This window comes from Argentina silus (genome assembly GCF_951799395.1).
Source record: "Argentina silus genome assembly, chromosome: 8".
In the NCBI taxonomy this organism is placed as follows: Eukaryota; Metazoa; Chordata; class Actinopteri; order Argentiniformes; family Argentinidae; genus Argentina; species Argentina silus.
Genome location: NC_139662.1, coordinates 10,855,269 through 10,875,268, shown reverse-complemented (window position 1 = coordinate 10,875,268; position 20,000 = coordinate 10,855,269). Strand labels below are relative to the sequence as shown.

Genomic DNA, 20,000 nt, shown 5'->3' with positions numbered 1-20,000 from the left:
GTTGCTTTTGCAGTATATTTTGGGTCATTGTCCATCTGTACTGTGAAGCGCTGTCCAGTCAACTTTGCTGAATTTGGCTGAATCTGAACAGACAGTATATCCCTAAACACTTCAGAATTCATCCGGCTGCTTCTGTCCTCTGTCACATCATCAATAAACACTAGTGACCCAGTGCCATTGGAAGCCATGCATGCCCATGCCATCACACTGCCTCCACCGTGTTTTATAGAAGAAGTGGTATGATTCAGATCATGAGCCGTTCCAAGCCTTCTCCATACTTTTTTCTTCCCATCATTCTGGCACAGGTTGATCTTAGTTTCATCTGTCCAAAGAATGCTGTTCCAGAACTGGGCTGGCTTTTTTAGATGTTTTTTTGCCAAAGTCTAATCTGGCCTTTGTATTCTTGAGGCTTATGAATGGTTTGCACCTTGTGGTGAACCCTCTGCATTTGCTCTGGTGAAGTCTTCTCTTTATGGTAAACTTGGATAATGACATGCCTACCTCCTGGAGAGTGTTCTTCACTTGGCTGGATGTTGTGAAGGGGTTTTTCTTTACCATGTGAAGGATCCTGCGATCATCCACCACTGTTGTCTTCCATGGACGTCCAGGCCTTTTTGTGTTGCCGAGCTCACCAGTGCGTTCTTTTTCTCTCAGAATGTACCAAACTGTTGATTTGACCACTCCTAATATTGCCGCTATCTCTCTGATGGATTTTTTTTGTTTTGCAGCCTAAGGATGGCCTGTTTCACTTGCATTGAGAGCTCCTTTGACCGCATGTTGTGAGTTCACAGCAACAGCTTCCAAATGCAAATGCCACACTCAGAATCAACTCTTGCTTTTTACCTGCTTAATTGATAAAGAAATAACAAAGGAATAGCCCACACATGTCTATGAAACAGCTTTTGAGTCAATTGTCCAATTACTTTTGGTCCCTTGAAAAAGAGAGGGTTACATATAAAAGAGCTGTAATTCCTAAACCCTTCCTCCAATTTGAATGTGAATACCCTCAAATTAAAGCTGAGAGTCTGCACTTTAAGCCCATATTAATATATAATTGTAACTTGAATATGTTTTGGTAAACAGCTAAAATAACAAACAAATTGTGTCAGAGTCCAACTATATATGGACCTAACTGTATGTCTTATAGCTTTAAGAGGCTTAATACTTCCCCATCTCCCAGAGTAGCAGGGATCCTATTGTTGTGTGGGTTAGGGTTAGGGTTAGCTTGGTGGCTGCTGAAATAGACCCTCCAAGATGTGTTGTAGTGGAACTGTAAACTCCTGTCTCTCCTTCTCCTGTCTCCACCTCTCCTGTCTCTACCTCTCCTGTCTCTCCCTCTCCTGTCTCCACCTCTCCTGTCTCTCCCTCTCCTGTCTCCACCTCTCCTGTCTCTCCCTCTCCTGTCTCTCCCTCTCCTGTCTCTACCTCTCCTGTCTCTCCCTCTCCTGTCTCTACCTCTCCTGTCTCTCCCTCTCTTGTCTCTCCCTCTCCTGTCTCCACCTCTCCTGTCTCTCCCTCTCCTGTCTCTCCCTCTCCTGTCTCCACCTCTCCTGTCTCCACCTCTCCTGTCTCTCCCTCTCCTGTCTCCACCTCTCCTGTCTCTCCCTCTCCTGTCTCTCCCTCTCCTGTCTCTACCTCTCCTGTCTCTCCCTCTCCTGTCTCTCCCTCTCCTGTCTCCACCTCTCCTGTCTCTCCCTCTCCTGTCTCCACCTCTCCTGTCTCTCCCTCTCCTGTCTCTCCCTCTCCTGTCTCCACCTCTCCTGTCTCTCTCCAGCCACCCTGCACGTCTAGGTTATAGCGTCTCCAGGTTAATCTGATTACAATGTAAAGTCATGCATATAGTATTTCCCGCGGAAAAAAACGTCCTTCTTTCCTTCCGTCCTTCCTTCCTTCCTTCCATCCATCGTCCCTTCTTTCCTCACTTCCTTCCTTTCTCCCTCCCTTCCTTTCTTTCATTGCTTCATTACTTTCTTTCTTCCTTTCAAAGGGCATGATACAGTATATCTGAAGTGTCATGGTATTGCTATATCATCCCATCAGGAAATACATATTTATGAACTGAAAATATTGTGGGCACTGCCAGCTTTCAAAGGGAGAGAGTACAATGAATATCAATAATTCAAAAGATTGATAAACACCTGTGTTTGTGTCTGTTTTATTTTGCAGAAGAAGGAGTGGCTGTGTCTGAACTGCCAGACCCAGCGGTTGATGTCCGGAGGGCTTGGAGACTCCCCACTTCCTGCTCCTCATCCATCTCCAAAACACCAACCAATGGGATCGCCACGCCACCAAGCACCGGCCAGTCAGCAGCCAGCTCAGCAGACACCCTTCCAGAAAACGACCAATCAGCAGCAGCAGGGGCAGAAAGGAATGCAGCCCCAGCAGCAGAAGCCCCAGACGGGGCCGGGGAGCGGACCCTTCGCCCCGACCGCAGCCAAACAACCTGGGGACATGAAGACCCCTGGCCAGCCCACACCTACACCTGCCACCGAGGCCCAGAAACAGCAGAAGGCCACAGATGAGAGGACCATGCCAAAACCAGACAAGGAGGAGGAAACTGAGCCGGTACCTGACAAAGATACCAAACCCACACAGAAGAAGGGAGAGCCCATCACACCGATTAAGGAGATGAAGAAGTCAAGACATTATGATGTAAGTCTCCTTTTAGGTATTTCAGAAATTCGTGTCATAGATCAGGATTGGGATTCATTTGCATTCACTTGACACAAGAAGTGTATTGAATGGTGTTTAATTCATGAATTGTATTTACATCACTTATTTTCATTGACATTTAGATCCTCTCAACAGCAACCCAGCAAGATGTCAGTTGAGAAACAGTGTATTTGAAATTGGATAATGTACTCAGTGTGAGAAATCTTTTGAAAAGGGAATCTGATCTTAGGTCTGTGGCCACCTCTCTTCTTTTGCACTTTGCTATTGATGTCTATTAGGTAGTGCTGATGGAGCCCCAGGGAATTGATAGATTAACTCTAGAGAGAAAACAAATGTGTTCTTTTTTTTTCACTCAATATTATCCATCGCTCCCTTTGAAATGCGGAAGAGGTTAAGATTGGCAGCACGCCGATGAATATGCAATGCTATCAAGGCTTTAGTGAAAGTGAATTAGTGCTGATATAAATTCAAAGTGGAGCTGAAAGTGTTTCGCTCTAACATTTGCTGGTACTTTGTGACCATGGAAGGACAAGGAATGTATTGAAATGATAGAATAGAGATGACCAAAGAACATATCTGTGTCTCTTCTCAAGGCGGATATATTGTTATGATCCATTTCTTCTCCCTGACGTGTTGTTCTTCTCCTCTCATCACTTCTGCCTTCAGGAAACCATGAAAAACAGCACCCATGACCTGTCTCGCAGCCCCCAGAGCCTGAGCGACACAGGCTACAGCTCGGATGGCATCTCCAGCTCCCACAGCGAGATCACCGGCCTGATCGAGGAGGAAGAGATGAAGCTCAGCGAGAGAGGCATCAGCGGGCGCGGCAGCCCCCCCAGCCCCTCTGAGATCACCAAGCTGGAGAGCTCCATGAGGCCCCTTCTGGAGGGCACCAAGGCCCTGCCTGCTGAGGAGAGGGACAGGGAGCGGGAGAGAGGCCGGACGAGGCACCACCGGGACCGGGACCCTGATGACAGGAAGCAGAGGCCGCGGTCGCTGTCCATCACCCCGGAGGCGTACGACTCTGACGAAGAGCTGGAGGACATACAGGAGGAAGAGGAGGACGGAGGAGGAGACTGGGAGGGGAAAAGAGAGCACAAGAAGGAGGTGAAGGAGGAGAAGAGCGCGACCCCGGTGGAGCCGGAGGCGATGACGGATGAGGAGTTTATGAGGAGGCAGATCATGGAGATGAGCGCGGATGAGGACCAAGAGGACGAAGACGAGGAGGAGATGGAGGAGGAGGACGAGGAGGACGAAGGCTACGGCTATCAGAAGCCCAAAAAGACACACAAGCACATCTCAGACTCAGGGAAGGAGAAGAGACGCCTCCAGCACCACTCGAGCAGCTTCGAGGAGGACACCAAGTCTTCCTCGGACGTCTACAAAGGCTCCGCGGAGGAAGGGGAAGAGGGAGGCCTGGGAGGCCTGCGGCGCTTCAAGACCATCGAGCTCAACAACACCAGCAGCTACAGTCGCGACATGGACCTGAGCAACGAGAACGACCTCAGCCTGGACCGGGAGCCCGAGCTGGAGATGGAGAGCCTGACAGGGTCTCCTGAGGAGCGCTCCAGGGGTGAGTACTCCTCCACCCTCCCTCCCACCACCTCCAGCTACACCTCTGGCACGTCCCCCACCTCCATCTCCTCCATGGAGGATGACAGCGACAGCAGCCCCAGCCGCAGGCAGAGATTGGAGGAGGCTAAACAGCAGAGGAAGGCACGCCACCGCTCCCACGGCCCCCTCCTCCCCACCATCGAGGACTCCTCAGAGGAGGACGAACTGAGGGAGGAGGAGGAACTTCTGAGGGAGCAGGAGAAGATGAGAGACCTGGAGCAGGCGAGGATACGCAGCACGGCCAGGAAGACCAAGAGAGACAAGGAGGAGCTGAGGGCCCAGAGACGCAGGGAGAGGTCCAAGACACCCCCCAGCAACCTCTCCCCCATTGAAGACGCCTCACCCACAGAGGAGCTGAGACAAGCTGCCGAGATGGAGGAGCTACACCGGTCGTCAGCCTCAGAGTACTCCCCCCAGAGCCTGGACTCAGAGGCCGAGGGCTACGAGTCTAAACTCTACAAGTCGGGCAGTGAGTATAACCTGCCCACATTCATGTCTCTGTACTCTCCCACAGAGAAGTCGTCATCGACTACAACCACCACGGCCTCCTCCTCTAGCAGCAAGCCGCTGAAGAGTGCTGAGGAGGTATATGAGGAGATGATGAGGAAAGCAGAGATGCTGCAGAAACAACAACAACAACAACAACCACAACCACAACAACAACAGCAACAGCAAGGGAGGCCGGGGCAACAGTACTATGATGAGGACGTCAACGGACAGGGGTATGAGGATGATTACGAATATGAACCGGACCAGGCAGGCTACGACATCGAGGGGACGGAGACAGGCGACATCTACGAGGAGATCCGCCAGACCTCTCAGAACATCACCAAGATGCACCAGTCTTCAGCCCGGGAGCTCCAGCAGCAGCAGCAGGCAGAGGAGCAGGTGGAGACGGTCAACACCTATCCAGAGAAACAGCTGCTGGACACAGGTTCTGCCTTCGCTAAGCTCCTGGAGCAGAGCAACGCTCTCTTGACTCCTGGAACCAGCCCCACACAGCTCTCCGCGCCCGTCTCCTTCGCTGAGACCAGGGTAGGGATCCCCGATATTCGCATGACGCAGCACTTCTCCAAAGACAGGATAAAGGGCCAGGCCGGTAAAAATGGAATTACTCCTGTGGCGGCTGCCACTACCATAGCTGCCTATGGTGTTTACGCCAGGGACGCAGTGACTATATCTCAGACCAGTGTCAGTCAGACCATGACTACAACACAGTCTACTATCTATGGACGTCAGACTGGAGGTCCAGCTACATCTACCACAACAGTCTCCAGTGTGTGCAGTAAGATAGCAGAAATCACACAGGCCTACAGCCAGAGAGAGGTGGTAGCCAGGAGGGTGGGAGAGAGCCGAGGGGTCCAGGTAAGAGACAGCGCCACATCCTCAGAGCACATCATAGAGGCCCGCTCTACAAAGATGTATTCTTACTACAAGAGCTCTAGCCCCCCTCTGTCCCCCTCGCCCCCCAACCAGAGCCCGACATGCTCCCCCTCCAGAAGAGCCACCGCTGAGTTCTCCACCCAGACATTCAGCTCGGGTATGGTGGCCCCATCTGGGGGGTCCGGCCCCACTTCCCCAGCATTGGCACAGGGTACCCAGACCCCCCACCGTGCTGTATCCCCACGCCTCTACAGACAGCACTCCTCCCAGGACGCTTCATATGTGGGCTCTGAACCTACCAGCCCAGGCAAGCCAATGACAGTCAACACCGCAACCTCACCCTTATCGTCACCAACCAGATTCAGCCGCCAGTCGACATTCGACGCCTACTCTCCCCAGGCCAGCCCCCCTGACACTCCACCATACCACCAGTCCCCTCAGCATGGCTTCTATAGAACACAGAAGGTGGAGAAGGTCAGTGTAGGCACTAGTATGGTCACTACAGCGAGCACATACACACGTGGGTCAATGTCAATGGACAACATCTCACTCTGCAGGATCTCCACTGTGCCTGGGACGTGTAGAGTAGAACAAGGTCAAATGATCCATGGAGGAAGTGTGGTGGATCTGAGGACCGTTACTAAACCAGCTCCTATTATCATGACCGACCAAGGTATGGATCTGACCTCTCTGGCCACAGAGACACGTAGATACACGGGAGGGCCAGAGGGGAGCCCCTCCCGCCACTCCACCATTGTCCAGCCCCTCATCATGAACTTGAACTCCCAGGAACACCCCCACGTGATGGTGTCCACCGCCACAACCGTCAGCGTCACCGTGGCAGCCTCCATGTTTATTAGCCAGCCCAGACAGCCTGTGGTCTACGGGGACCCTCTACAGAACAGGATGGACCTGGGACAGGGCATGGGCTCAGCTGTATGTCTCTCACAGAACAGGCCCCCGCCCACCGACCCATCCATCCCCAAGATCGACGCCAAGCTGGAAGACCTCAGCATCCAGCAGGAGCAGCTTCTACAACAACAGCAGAAACTGCAACAACAACAACAGCTCTTAGAACAGCAGCTACAACAACACCACCAGATGCAACAACAACAACAACAACAACAACATCAACAGGTCTCTTCTTTCGGCAGATACACGCTCCCAGGCCAGATGCCTTTGCTGAAGAAGGATCTCCTGGTGAGCCAGACCAGCAAGACCCAGGCCGTAGTCAGTGCTATATCCCCAGCCATCACCACAGATATCTATGGTACTGGAGGAGTTCCCCTGGAGCTGAAGAGTAAGCCCACGCCTCCAGGGGTGGTGAACCTGGCTGGGGGAAAGCCCCCTCATGCCATGATGGTGCAGATGGACGGAGCTCCGCAAGGGGCGCCGGTGACCCAGCTGGTGAAGCCGATAGAGGAGGGGAGGGACGCTATGGACCTCACGGGCCAGATTAAAGCTGAGAACCAGCCGGCATGCTGTGATGTGGTCTACCGCCTTCCATTCGGGGGCAGCTGTGTTGGGGGTCCCTTCTCGCAGAAGCCCAATGTGGACGAGAAAGAGGCTGTTCAAGCGCCACAGCCCCCCTCAGCACCACCTCTCACATATGAGTCGGACCCTGAGAGTCATCTATACCATGAGTTTCCAATGGATGGGCGTAAAGCCTATACGCTGCCTTACCCTGGGCGGCTACAGCCCTCACTGTCTGAAACAAACCTAGCAGAGGCAGGGCTCCAGTCCTACCAGTCAAAGCTAGACGCACACATCCAAGCATCAGGAGAGCTTGCTGTGGACCTTACTACTATGAAACATGCCTATGAGGGAGGTTACTTAGGGATGGGGATGCAATATGGCTCCTACACAGACCTACGTCACCAGGGTGACATCACTGCCCAGGCCTTGCCCATCCGCAGGTTCAACTCCCTGTCTAACATCAGCTCTGACTACGGCTACACCTCCCGTGACCTGGCGAGCTTCCAGGAGTCCAACCTGGCCCAGTACAGCGCCACAACAGCCAGGGAAATCAGCCGGATGTGTGCAGCCCTCAACTCAATGGACCGCTATGGCAGCAACCCGGAGCTGATGCAGTACGGAGTAGGAAGAGGGACCGGTCCTGGTGGTAGGCTAAACATGACAGGCTTGACTTCTATGAGACCTAACCTATTATATGGACCTGATGGGAAGCCTATCTCTCACAGCCTAGCGCTTACCAATCTCATCAATGCTAGACAAGCCAGCCTCAGAGCCATGTATCCCTCCGCCTTGAGATCAGCTGATGGGATGATCTACTCTACCATCAACACCCCCATCGCCTCCACCCTGCCCATCACCACCCAGCCTTCCTCTGTCATGCGCCCGGTGCTGAGGGGGTTGTACAGGCCTTACCCTACAGCTAATATGACCCCCGTGCCTCTGGCAAGCCTCACGAGGATGCCTGCTGTGAACCCACGGATGCCTCTGTCAGCGCAGGCACCATACAGATACCCGACGCCCAGCGTCTTCCCAGTAGCCACCACTTCGGCGGTGCCTGTGTGCGTGGCAATGGCTATAACTACGGCCCAGGATGCACCTGTCTACCTAGGGAAGCCCTCTGTGACGTCATCGGCGGCTGCACCCTCCAGTCAACCTCCTAGTCACCTGATGGGCCAAGCTGCTGTGGCCCACACCTCGGCCACAACCCCTGTCTCCATTCCAGCAGAGCCCCAGCAGCAGCCAATGAACCTGACTCAAAGTCACCTGCACCTCCAGACCCCAGGTCAGCCCCAGCACCAGGCACAGCCTCCCCCAACACACATGCAGCCTCCAACACACCAACAAGCACAGGCTCCTGGGCAGCTCCCCCAGCCCCCGCATGCCCACTCTTACCCCCCAGCACACAGCTACGGTCAGCCCCAGGCTCAGGGCCTCACTCAGCCCCCACCCCCAGGCCCAGCACCCTCCACCGGCCCCCCAGGTCCGGTCAACCCAGAGACAGAGACGGAGGAGGAGAGGCTGCAACGGCAGCAGGAGCAGCTGCTACAGATGGAGAGGGAGCGGGTGGAGCTAGAGAAGCTACGTCAGCTACGTCTGCAGGAGGAGCTGGAGAGAGAACGCATGGAGCTGCAGAGACACAGGGAGAAGGAACAGATGCTCGTGCAGAGAGAGATACAGGAGCTGCAGACCATCAAGGAACAGGTACATTTCTTTTTTAAACTGTTTGTCTTATTATGTTTTGTTAAAAAAACTAAAAACATCACAGTTAGACACTGAAGAATAACAAAAACAGCCAACTAGCCAAGAAAAACTTTAAAAGAAACATGTTAAAGCCACAGCCTGTAAGATTAGCTGATTTTCAACCTATGAAATATACATGATTTTGAAGAATATATGACTTATGAATACTTTAAAGAGATTATAACAACTGTCTTTCCCTAAGCATAACCCCAAAAGATGCAATGTGGCTTTAAACAAAACAAATGTACAGGCACCTGGGATTAGGAGTCCAGAGACAAATAGGGATCGATTGTTTACAGAGAAAACATCAGTCAAGTCACATTTTCAAACCATCTCAGTGTTTTATTGTAAAGGGACAATTCATTCAAAAACCAACCTTTGGTCCTCTACTTACAGTGTCCTTTTCATTTTGCAATTAAAGGTGACTTGCAATCAAACAAGTCACTCATTACCATGACCCACCCCATCTCTTTTCAGGTCCACCCATGTCGTACGAATCATTCATTACATATCAACTCTTCCTTGCAGGTCCTACAGCAACAGCAGAACGAGCGTGAGAACCAGCTGGTGATGCAGAGAGAGCAGCTCGCCCAGCAGAAAGCTCAGCTCGACCAGATACAGTCCCTCCAACAGCAGCTCCAGCAGCAGCTCGAGGAGCAGAAGAGGCAGAAGACCGCAACGGCTGCAGCAGCGGCAGCCGCAGCTCTGAGCATGCACGCGGAACTGTCTGCCGTTGTGGCCCAGAATGGACAGAGTGCGCAGCATTATGGTGGAGAGGGACAGGTCGGCTTCAACTCCAGGTAAACCTGTAGGAATGAATGAGAAGAGTGACAACGTCCTGGTGTCCTAATGGATATAACAAAGTAACCTATTTGATTCTATTCTATTCTATTCTATTCTATTCTATTCTATTCTATTCTATATAATTCAATTTAGCTAAGGGGTATTAGGCTACAATGTCGCTGAAAGAAAACCGTGAAGATAAAATGTTTGAAAGGAGTGTGAATGAATGAAAGCTTTCAGTGTCCTGAAGATTGAAGAGATATTTTCTTTTTGTATAACGCAAGGTCTCTCTTTCTCTCTCTGGTTTCTCTCTTCTCCTCCAGGTCCCTGCCCAACTCCTCCTCTGAGATGTGTCTGAGGAACAACGAGGAACCGATGGAGAACAGGAGCAACATGAGGAAGCAGAACTCCATGCCCCGACTAAGGGACGGGATGGAGGGAGAGAGTGTCCTGTACTATGGAGCCCGCAGGATCGTAGACAGCTGTGTCCAGACTGACGACGAGGACGGGGAGGACAGGTGATGATGATGATCGATAATAATAATAATAATAAAAATCAAATTTTATACTCCATGTATAGTGCTTAAAACCTAGACTAAACCAGTATGTTTTTGATGGCTGTTTGATTAGGTACATGATGTCACGGCGCAGACGCAACCGACGCAGCGTGGACTGCAGTGTCCAGACGGACGACGACGAGGAGAAGGTGGAGTGGGAGCAGCCCGTGAGACGCAGGAGGTCGCGCTTCTCCAAGCACTCTGAGGCCGGGGCCGACTCCAAGACCGACCCGGCAGCCGCCTCCAAAACGGTGTCCTCCAGCATCGCCATCCAGACCATCAGGGACTGCTCCTGCCAGACTGAGACGGACCAGCTGGGAAGGGGGATCTCCCCGGCCATCCACGTCACCGTGCCAGACCCCAACAAGGTAACATTAGAGCAGCTCTTTTGTCCCGTGGGAAAATTGCCTTGGACACACAGTGTAGCTGTATAAACAATAACAACTGCTGGTAAACATGGTGCTCTCAACTCAACAGGTGGAGATCGTCCACTACATCTCTGGCCCAGAGAGGACCCAGAAGGGTCAGAGCCTGGCCTGCCAGACGGACCCCGAGGCCCAGTCCCAGGGCGTGGTGGTCCCTCAGCTCAGTGTGCCCACCACCATCAGTCCCTATTCCACCAGTGCCCAGCTCGTGGGCTCGGCCGACCCGCTAACCCAGCGCCAGCAGCAGAACGCGGCCAAGTTTGAGCGGAGGAGGCCGGACCCCCTGGAGATCAACTACCAGCCCCAACACCATCTCCACAACGAGTCCCTCTCCAGTCTGATCCGCCAGACCCCCAAGTCCCCCCAGGTCCTCTATTCCCCTGTCTCCCCTGTCTCCCCCCACCGTCTCCTGGAGAACTCCCTGTCCAACGAGAGGCTGAATAAGGCCCATGTGACCCCCCAGCAGAAGTCCTACACGGCAGAGTCGCCCCAGCGCCACCCCACCATGCCTCGCCCCATTAAGAACACACAGAGGTCCATGTCGGACCCCAAGCCCCTCAGCCCCACCACGGACGAACACACCAAGGCTAGGTTGTCTCTGTACCAGCAGCAAGCTCTCCAGAGCCAGGTGGGTGTTGAGATTATGTTTATAGAATTGGCATCCTAATATTACCACAATTTTCCAATCCTGTGTCTTTGTATGACTTTTTTATACATCAACATACACAGTTTACGAAGACATTTGACCCTGTGATGGACTGTTACTCTTCCTAAGAAGGGAAATTGTGGATTCCAATTTTGTCCCTCAATACAGATCACTTTAAATGGGTGTAAATACTTAACAAATCCTGACATTTAAGTGAGCTATCCATTTATTATTTTTGCTATTTCAAAACCTTAACTGTAGGGCCTTCATTGGAATCATATTTTGCACCCTACTTACACATAATGTAATGTAGCAGGGTAACATAAATACAGTGCCCTGCGTAAGTAATGGGACAGTGAAGCATTTTTTCTTCTTTTAGCTCTACACTCCAAAAGTTAGGATTTTGGATGGATTTCAATTAAATGAAATGAAACAGTTACTATGAGGTTTGGATCTAATGATCCAAAACATACTGCCATAGCAACTAGAGAGTTTTTTCCAGGACAAAAAGTCGAAGGTTCTTGACTGGCCAAGTCAATCTCCATATTTAAATCCTATTGAACATGCATTTCATTTGCTGAAGAGGAGACTATAAGTAAAACGTCCTCAAAAGATGAAGATAGCTGCAGTACAGGCCTGGCAGAGCATCACCAAGAAGATATCCAGCTTCTGGTGGGGTCAATGGGTCGCAGACTTCAGGCAGTTATAGCATGCAAAGGGTTGTCGACCAAATACTAAAAATGAGTGCTTAATTCTGACATTTAATAAATCTAATAAATCACTTTTGGGTACCCTGAAATAAGGGTACTATGCATACAAAGTGTTGTAATCTCTGAATGGTGAAACCAATATGTACACAAATGCCATATCTACTTTAACCTCATAGTGATTGTTTGATTTCAAATCCAAACATTTGGAGCATAGAGCCAAAAGAAGAAACGCAGGTGCTGTATGATAACGCTGCTTCTGTGGCTATCTCTCCCCCCACCATTTCTGGGGACTGTGGATGTGATTAATTTAACCCCCAATGGAGTCCCAAGTTTAATTAACCCGATGAAATTATGAATTCATTACAGCAACTATTGTGGTATGGTGGTGGTATATCACAGGATGCCATATTGAAATATTTAATATTTAATGTAATATTCCTATTTATTGTGGAGATGTTTTCTTTAGATGTCAACCTACAGAGAGCATAGTTTCACTTTGTTCAATTGTAGGAGAATACTGACATTCATAGAGATTCAAATAGTAGCATTATTAATTTCTTTTTATTTCTTATTAATTTTCTCTTTAATTTTCCACTCCCTGCCCGACGTCTCTTTTCTCTCTCTTTTCTTTCTTCTTCTCTTCTTATTTCTTTCCTTGATAAATAGATACTGTACAATAATGTTTGTGTTGTTGTATTTGACTGTACATGCTTTATCCCTAACCCCTGCTCTCCCTGCTCTCCCTGTCTCCTCTCCAGCTGGCTGCCCTCCAGCAGAGCTCCCTCCTGAGGAAGGTGAAGCGGACGCTGCCCAGCCCCCCGCCAGAGGAGGCCCACCTCCCCATCATCACCCCTGCCCTCCCCCAGATCTACATGCCCTCCGTGCCCTCCCTGAAGGCGGGCACGCGGCCGGGCCTGGCAGCCAAGGCCAGCCTGCTGAAGGACCTGACCCACGAGCTGAAGGCCGTGGAGCAGGAGTCCACCAAGCTCCGCAAGCAGCAGGCCGAGCTGGAGGAGGAGGAGAAGGAGATCGACGCCAAGCTGCGCTACCTGGAGCTGGGCATCCACCAGCGCAAGGAGACCCTGGTGAAGGAGAGGGAGCGGAGGGATATCGCCTACCTCCGCTGCATGGGCGACGCCCGGGACTACATGTCCGACAGTGAGCTGAACAACCTGCGGCTGGCGGCGGCCGCCGTGTCCTACGAGAGAGAGAACGGGCTGCTGACCAGGCCGAGCACGGCGCCGCTCAGCCAGTTCACCTCTGACCTCAACACTGCCGCCCAGTACCCTCCCATCACCCAATCCTTCGTCTCCTACCAGTACCCCCAGAGCCAGCAGGCGCCCGCCCCCCAGCCCACCACCCCGTACCAGACCCAGGGGTTCAACCAGCCCCCTTACCCTACAGTCTCCCAGGCCCAGGCCCAGCCCCAGCCCACCCCGCTCCAGACCCACCCTCCTCCCCCATCCTACCAAGCGCAGGGGTCCTACCCCTCCCATACCTACCCTCAGAGCCAGCCCCCCTACCAGACAGACCCAGGGCTGGGTATGGGGCCCCCTCCTCAGCCCCAGCCACAGCCCAGCCACACCGGCTTCACCCCTGCCCCCCCTGGCCAACCTCCCTACCCCACCCACACCTCTCCCTACCCCAGCCAGGCGTCCTACCCTGGGGGCCAGACCACCCCCTACCAGCCGCAAGCAGACATCCTCACCGTCCACCAGAGGCCGAGGCAGACCTCGCTGGCTGACCTGGAGCACAAGATGCCCACTAACTACGAGATCATAAGCAACCCCACCGTAGTGGTGACCACCACGGCTCAAGATGCGACCTACTCCTCCTCCGGTGTCGCCCCCTATGGACAGTACACTGGTGGGACCACCATGGCCAGCGCCTACTGCCCATACTCCACGGCGGTCTCCGGTACCTACGGCCAGTATCCAGCAACGGGAGCCAACAGCTACTGCAGCAGCCAGTACACCTCAACCGCAGCCAACGCTTACGGCTACACCACTACCACGGCCAGCTCCTACGGCCAGTACACGTCCACAGTAGCCAACAGCTACGGCCACTACAAGGGTCCAGAGGCGACTTCGGAGCGTCTCCACAACGTGGACAGCCCGTCCACCTACGGCACCTGCGACCCATCCCTCTACGGCACCTCAGGCCTGGAACAGAGCGTTCCCAGGAACTACGTCATGTGCGACGACATCAGCGAGCTCACCAAGGAGGGCGGCGTGCCGGGGATGGGGCCGGGGATGGGGTTGACGACGCAGGACATGATGCACCGCGGAGACGTAGGCGTAGGAGGAGGAGGACACGGAGGAGGACGCTACCCGGGGGAGAGCGGCGGCGGCGGCGGCGTCCCGCCGGCGACGTCGCGAGGCAGCTCCTACGGCAGGCCGGAGGAGGAGCTGCGGGAGCGGGAGGAAGACCTGTACGACCAGCACGGCAGCAGGGGTAAGAGCAGCTACCACCCGCGAGGGTCAGACATGATGCACGGGCACGGCCGCGTAGTGGGCGGCGGCGGCGGTGGCGGCAGTGGCAGCATGATGGTCAGCACTAGCATGGGTGGGGGGTCCTCCCCCTATTACTATGACGACTACGGCAAACACACCTCCACTGTCCCGGTGGCGGGCCGCGCCGGCGCCGGCGTTCAGAAGCACTCAGGGTCCAAAAGCCTGGGTCCGGCGGTGGTGATGGCGTCCAAACGCAGCAAGCACCATCGCAAGCAGGGCATGATGGAGCAGAAGATGTCCAAGTTCTCCCCCATCGAGGAGGCCCGGGACGTGGAGGCCGACCTGGCGTCCTACACCATGACCTCCGGAGGCGGTGGCGTCGGCGGCGGCGGCTGCACGGTGGTGTCGCGAGCCCGCCGTCTCCAGGACGACATGGCCTACGGGCTGAGGAAGAGCGCCAACGCGTACGAGCAGCGGCGGTATTACGGCGTGCCGGAGGAGGACGACAGGATGTACACGTCCTCGCAGGGCCGCTCGCGCTCCACGGGCTACGGCATGGACAAGATCTCGTCCAGGGACTACGCCGGCTACCGCAGCCGATCCTACGAGAGAGACGGCATGGATCGCTCGTCCTACCGATCCTCGTACGGGGGCTACAGCCGGGGGCGCCACCCCACCAGGCAGTACTCGGAAGAGGAGAGCCCCCTCAGCCCCCTGGACCAGTCGTACGACGGGCGCAGTAGTCAGTATTACTACGGCCAGTACGGCTCCAGCCACTCCCTGCCCGACGTCCAAGACCACATCCGGGACTTGCCCAGGACGCACGTCTACAAACCGGACGATGCGTACATTATAGACGATATGCATTGCGCTGTTTCTGACAGCGAAGGTAAATGGGAGATGTATGCCAGTCACCACTGCCCACGTCTAAACATCCCCCACCCACCCAGAGAAAAGACTAGATGAGAGAGAGAGAGCGAGAGAGAGAGAGAGCGAGAGAGAGAGAGAGTCGATGCATGCTGGTGTTTACGTTACGGAGGGCTTAACTGGCTGCTCTCGCCTCAGCCGACTGTCCGTCTGTCCGTCCGTCCGTCTGTATGTACGTCTGTCTGTCCGTCCGTCTGTCTGTCTGTCTGTCTGTCTGTCTGTCTGTCTGTCTGTCTGTGCCCAGCGCCTGAATCTGCATGAGCCACTGCCACGTTCAGCTCCTTTCTCTAGTTGTTCTAGTTTTCCTCTTGCATGTCCTCAGACTCCGAGGTGCCTCACTTTTTCCTCGACGACATGTATTTTGGAGTGTTCTAAAGTTGCGTGTGTGTGTGTTTTATGTGTCGTGTTGCCGTCGATAGGGTTGACAATGATTGTGTGTTTTTAACGTTCGGTGATTGTGTCTGTGTTGTCGCATGATGGGTGGAGTAAATCTCGGCCTCTCTTCTTTGCTTTTTTCTTTCTCTGTTTCGTTTTTTTCCCCCTTCTCTTGCATGGTCTCAGCCTGCATGCCTCTGTCTCCGTCGGACATGGAGATTGACTGTGATCTGCTCTTGGTTTCCAAAGCCTACCACCTCAGCCAGGAGGAGACCGACTGGTTCGAGAAGCCCAGAGACGTCCGCGGGACGCGCCACTACAGAGGCGGGGGTCACTCTTCGTCTGGCCGGAGCCGCCACGTCAAACACACCTACCACGACTACGATGAGCCCCCCGAGGAAGACCTCTGGCCTCAGGACGAGTACGGACACGGACGCTCGCACTCCGCCCCGCGCGACGGCGGTCACCGTCACCACGGCAGCAGCAGCTCCGGGAGACACTCCTCTTCGTCCCGCCACTCGGACGAACCGCGCGCGTCGCGCTCCTCCAAGGCCCACCCCAAAGACCCGTCCCTGCGCCACGACTCCCGCCAGATGTCGTCGTCGTCGTCCACGAAGCGAGGGGCCGACTCACGCTCCTCCCAGGGGTATCACTCGTCCGACTACTCCCGGGATCCATCAGAGCGCCACCACAGCGGCCAGCGCTCATCCAAGCAGTCATCCCACCACCAGCAGTCTTCCTCTAGGAAGCAGCAGCAGCAGGACCTCCAGGGCCACCCACCGTCCACCAGGGGGCCCGGCAGCAGCTCCAGCCGGGGACAGGGCTCCACTGGTGGGCCTCCGGGGTCAGGGAGGCAGGGTGGTCCATCCTCCCAGCAGGATGGACCTCCAGGCCAGAGGACCCAGCTCCAGCAGCAGCCCCAGACCCAGACGGCCAGGGGGGCCCAGCCAGTTGCAGGGACCACCCCCCTGCAGCAGCAACCCGGAGGCCTAGCCCAGGCCCAACAGCAGGTTAAACCTGGTCAGCCTGGTCCTGCTGGACGCCAGCCACAAGCTGGACCACTGCCAGCTACTGCGGTAAGTACATCAAATCCCCCCCCCCCAAAAAAAAACAACAACACATCAACGTTATTTAAAGAGCATTTAAACATTGCCACAAAATTCACAGTGCATAAAAAATCTATTATTGTAGCCTCATGAGGTTTCACATCTCATTTGACTTGCCTCAAAGGTCAGCATGGACTTATAGGTGCTCAAATAGATACCCTCGTATTAAACCTACTCTCTGATGGTAGATATATATATGTAGGCATTCACTTTCTCTCCATCTACATTGACCAGTGCAGTCTCTCTTTTACACTGGGAGACATTTCCTCTCTCCCTCTCCTTCTCTCATTTATTTTCTCTGTCTCCCTCCTCCCCCCCTGATAAGGCCCAGAACATCACTCTCAGAAGAGGGTTTATTTAAATGTGTGCTGAGGCCCCTGTTGGCAGACCTTATCTTGTCTTGTGATTAGCGCGGTGGGTGCAGATAGCGGCAGTGTAACTGCCTCTGTCTCTTCTCATTCACACGGAGCAGATTCATCCCCAAAATGTCTCCCGCGGAACGCCGTCTCCCTGGTTTCCATTTGTTTGTTGCTGTATGTTTGTGAATACATTGGTATTTTCGCAACAGGAGACGATATACAATGTGCAATTCTACCTCTGCAATGTGTCATGCTTTGCATACCGTACTGACAACATACCCAGTACCTATAGGTTGTTGTCGTCAAATTGAAATAGTCCTTATTCCTCTTTATTATGTATGGGTAGGACTGGATAGGAAATTATTCTGAAAGCTCTTATGAAAATGGTGTTGACAGGAAGTCATATAAATCATATCCCAACCTCTCAACTCATTCACTTTAACTGTGGCTGCATTTGTTTTCCCCGAATGGCCCATTGTATGATTAAAAGCATTGATTAAAAAAAAAAATTCTAAATGAAGGGATCGAAATCAATGAAATACATTGCATCCGTTCGCTGGGGCTAAATTGAATGCGAAACGATAATGCGTGTTGATTTGGCAAACTTCCACCATGCTAAACCAATTATGCCATATTTGAGCATATGACCCCTCTCTGAGATCATATTCCCAGTTTGTATATCGAAATGCACACACACGCCTGATTGATTGGCTGCCACTGTGTTCAGCCAAATGAACTGTGGCACTGTTAATACCCATCATTTCATGCATAAGTCTGTCAAATAAAGCACAGTAGGGGAGCAGCAGACTGTTAAACAGCTCTCTCCATCATCTCTATATTGGTACTTCACACCGGTTTAAACTTGGCTTCTTGTCAATAAAGACAGTGGAAAGCATTTTTGTATTTGTCATTTCAATAAACAATGCTCGCCATAACCAGCTTTCAGTGTTTTCTATAGAACATACTGTATAATAATAATATACGCCGTTTAGCTGACGCTTTTATCCAAAGCGACTTACATTGCAGTGAGTGCATACGTTTCAGTATATATGGTCCAAGCGGGAATCAAACCCACAACCTAAGCGTTGTTAGCACCGTGCTCTACCCACTGAGCCACAGAGGACCACCGGATACAGTGTCAACATTCCTCTCCTATCTTTACATGCTGTTTTGGATAGTTTTTGCATGAGATCTGAGAGGAAGTGATGGTGTGAGGATCATCTTGAAGTGCATGAGGGAAGTAGAAGGCTCTATCCAGTTTGCTCTCGTAATGTTGTCCTTATCTTTCCCCCTTGTTGTTCCGACAGGCGAAGATAGACATTCCCCCTGTCACTGCCATTGGGGCCAAGGCAGCCACGGCCCTACCTGCAAAAACACCTCAACCCCCACTCACAGGAATAGGTAAAACACACACACACACACATGCACACGCACCACACGCACACACACACACACACAAGCACACACACACACACACACACACACACACACACACACACACACACACACACACACACTCTCTCTCTCTCTCTCTCTCTCTCTCCTTCTCTCTCTCTCTAAACTCACACTAAATACTCTCCCACATGCTTTACTGGGACAGAGATTACGTAATCAGGTATCACAGGTGTCCAGACTCCCATTTAATCCCGGGGATCCATAATCCAGCGAGAACGCCTTGGGATAATGGGACGGATAATCCTAAACTCCCAAACACACACAGAGAAATGGTTCATTTCTGTGTCACTGCTCGCTTGCATTCGCCTGTGTTAAAAGGACATGACATTCTCCACAGGCACCTCTCGACCAGACGAACAGACTGTTGTGTTTGGGGAATAGATATTGGGGTCAGAGATGGTTAGTCCTGCTGGAGATGGTGTGTATGAACAGTGCCCTGCTGAGTGGCCTTCACAGAGGGTTCAAACGGTGGTGGAAAAGTGTTGTTTTTAAAATTCTTCTGAGCAAACCTCTGTTGCTCTAATTCTTATCTCTCTTTCCCCTCTTTTCTTCCTCCTCATCCCTCTCTTTTTCCTCTCTCTCTCTCTTCAACCTCCTCCCCCCCCCCCACCCCCCCCACCCCCCGCAGGTTCCAAGGCTGGTGGTATAGGTTCTAAACCAGGCGGTATAGGCAGTGCGGCGGCAGGACAGCCAGGGGCAGAAGGGAACCTCCTCTCCAACATCCTGCCTGGAGGAGCAGCGGAGCAGGCGGGAAAACTAGGAGAAGGTGCTCAGAGCTGGAGACCAGACTCCATGTTTTTACACTCTCTGTATTGCCAAAACATATCATACCAATACAGCCTTTACACTACATACTACTGTACTTGGTATAGTGGGAATGAATGAAGGAATGAAGGAATAGTCAATATCACTCTATTATGTTCCTTCCAAAAGTAACGTATTCCCCATTTCTCTCTCTCTCTCTCTCTCTCTCTCTTTTGTCTCTCCATCTTTCTTTTATCTGACAGCCATCTCCGGTTTCGGCAAGAAGTTCACCTCGTTATGGTGAGGTGTTGAGTTGAAGGTGAGTGGATCTCTTTCTTCCCCCTGTGCCACCGTCAGACAGAGCGCTCTCGCTGCTCAAGCACAAAGCATTCCTCACTGTCTCTTGAGAAGCTCAGTTGAACATGAGACAGACTTGTTCTGTGTGATATTTCTTTCCCCAGACAAACTCTGTGGGTGGTTGAGTTTTTGTCTTTCTCCCAGAGCACTTTATACAATTTTGGGGGGTGTGAAGATGGTATCCTGTGTAGGTTGGAGTGCCTTTTTTGAATTCTGA

The 20,000-nt window shown here is 52.6% G+C and overlaps 1 protein-coding gene across 1 annotated transcript in view; it reads left to right on the top strand.

Annotated features, from left to right (window-relative positions):
- Positions 1-19,730, top strand: part of bsna (bassoon presynaptic cytomatrix protein a) — a gene marked incomplete at both ends in the record, with an annotated part of 88,376 nt that extends 68,646 nt beyond the window's left edge. The window contains 11 exons of the mRNA XM_083675421.1: positions 2,167-2,652; positions 3,340-8,847; positions 9,415-9,686; positions 9,993-10,187; positions 10,300-10,594; positions 10,704-11,279; positions 12,766-14,461; positions 16,012-16,838; positions 18,535-18,628; positions 19,311-19,448; positions 19,690-19,730. Coding sequence (XP_083531547.1) covers positions 2,167-2,652; positions 3,340-8,847; positions 9,415-9,686; positions 9,993-10,187; positions 10,300-10,594; positions 10,704-11,279; positions 12,766-14,461; positions 16,012-16,838; positions 18,535-18,628; positions 19,311-19,448; positions 19,690-19,730 — 10,128 coding nt within the window. The remainder of the gene's footprint in view (positions 1-2,166; positions 2,653-3,339; positions 8,848-9,414; positions 9,687-9,992; positions 10,188-10,299; positions 10,595-10,703; positions 11,280-12,765; positions 14,462-16,011; positions 16,839-18,534; positions 18,629-19,310; positions 19,449-19,689) is intronic.
- Between the last annotated feature and the right edge of the window lie 270 nt (positions 19,731-20,000).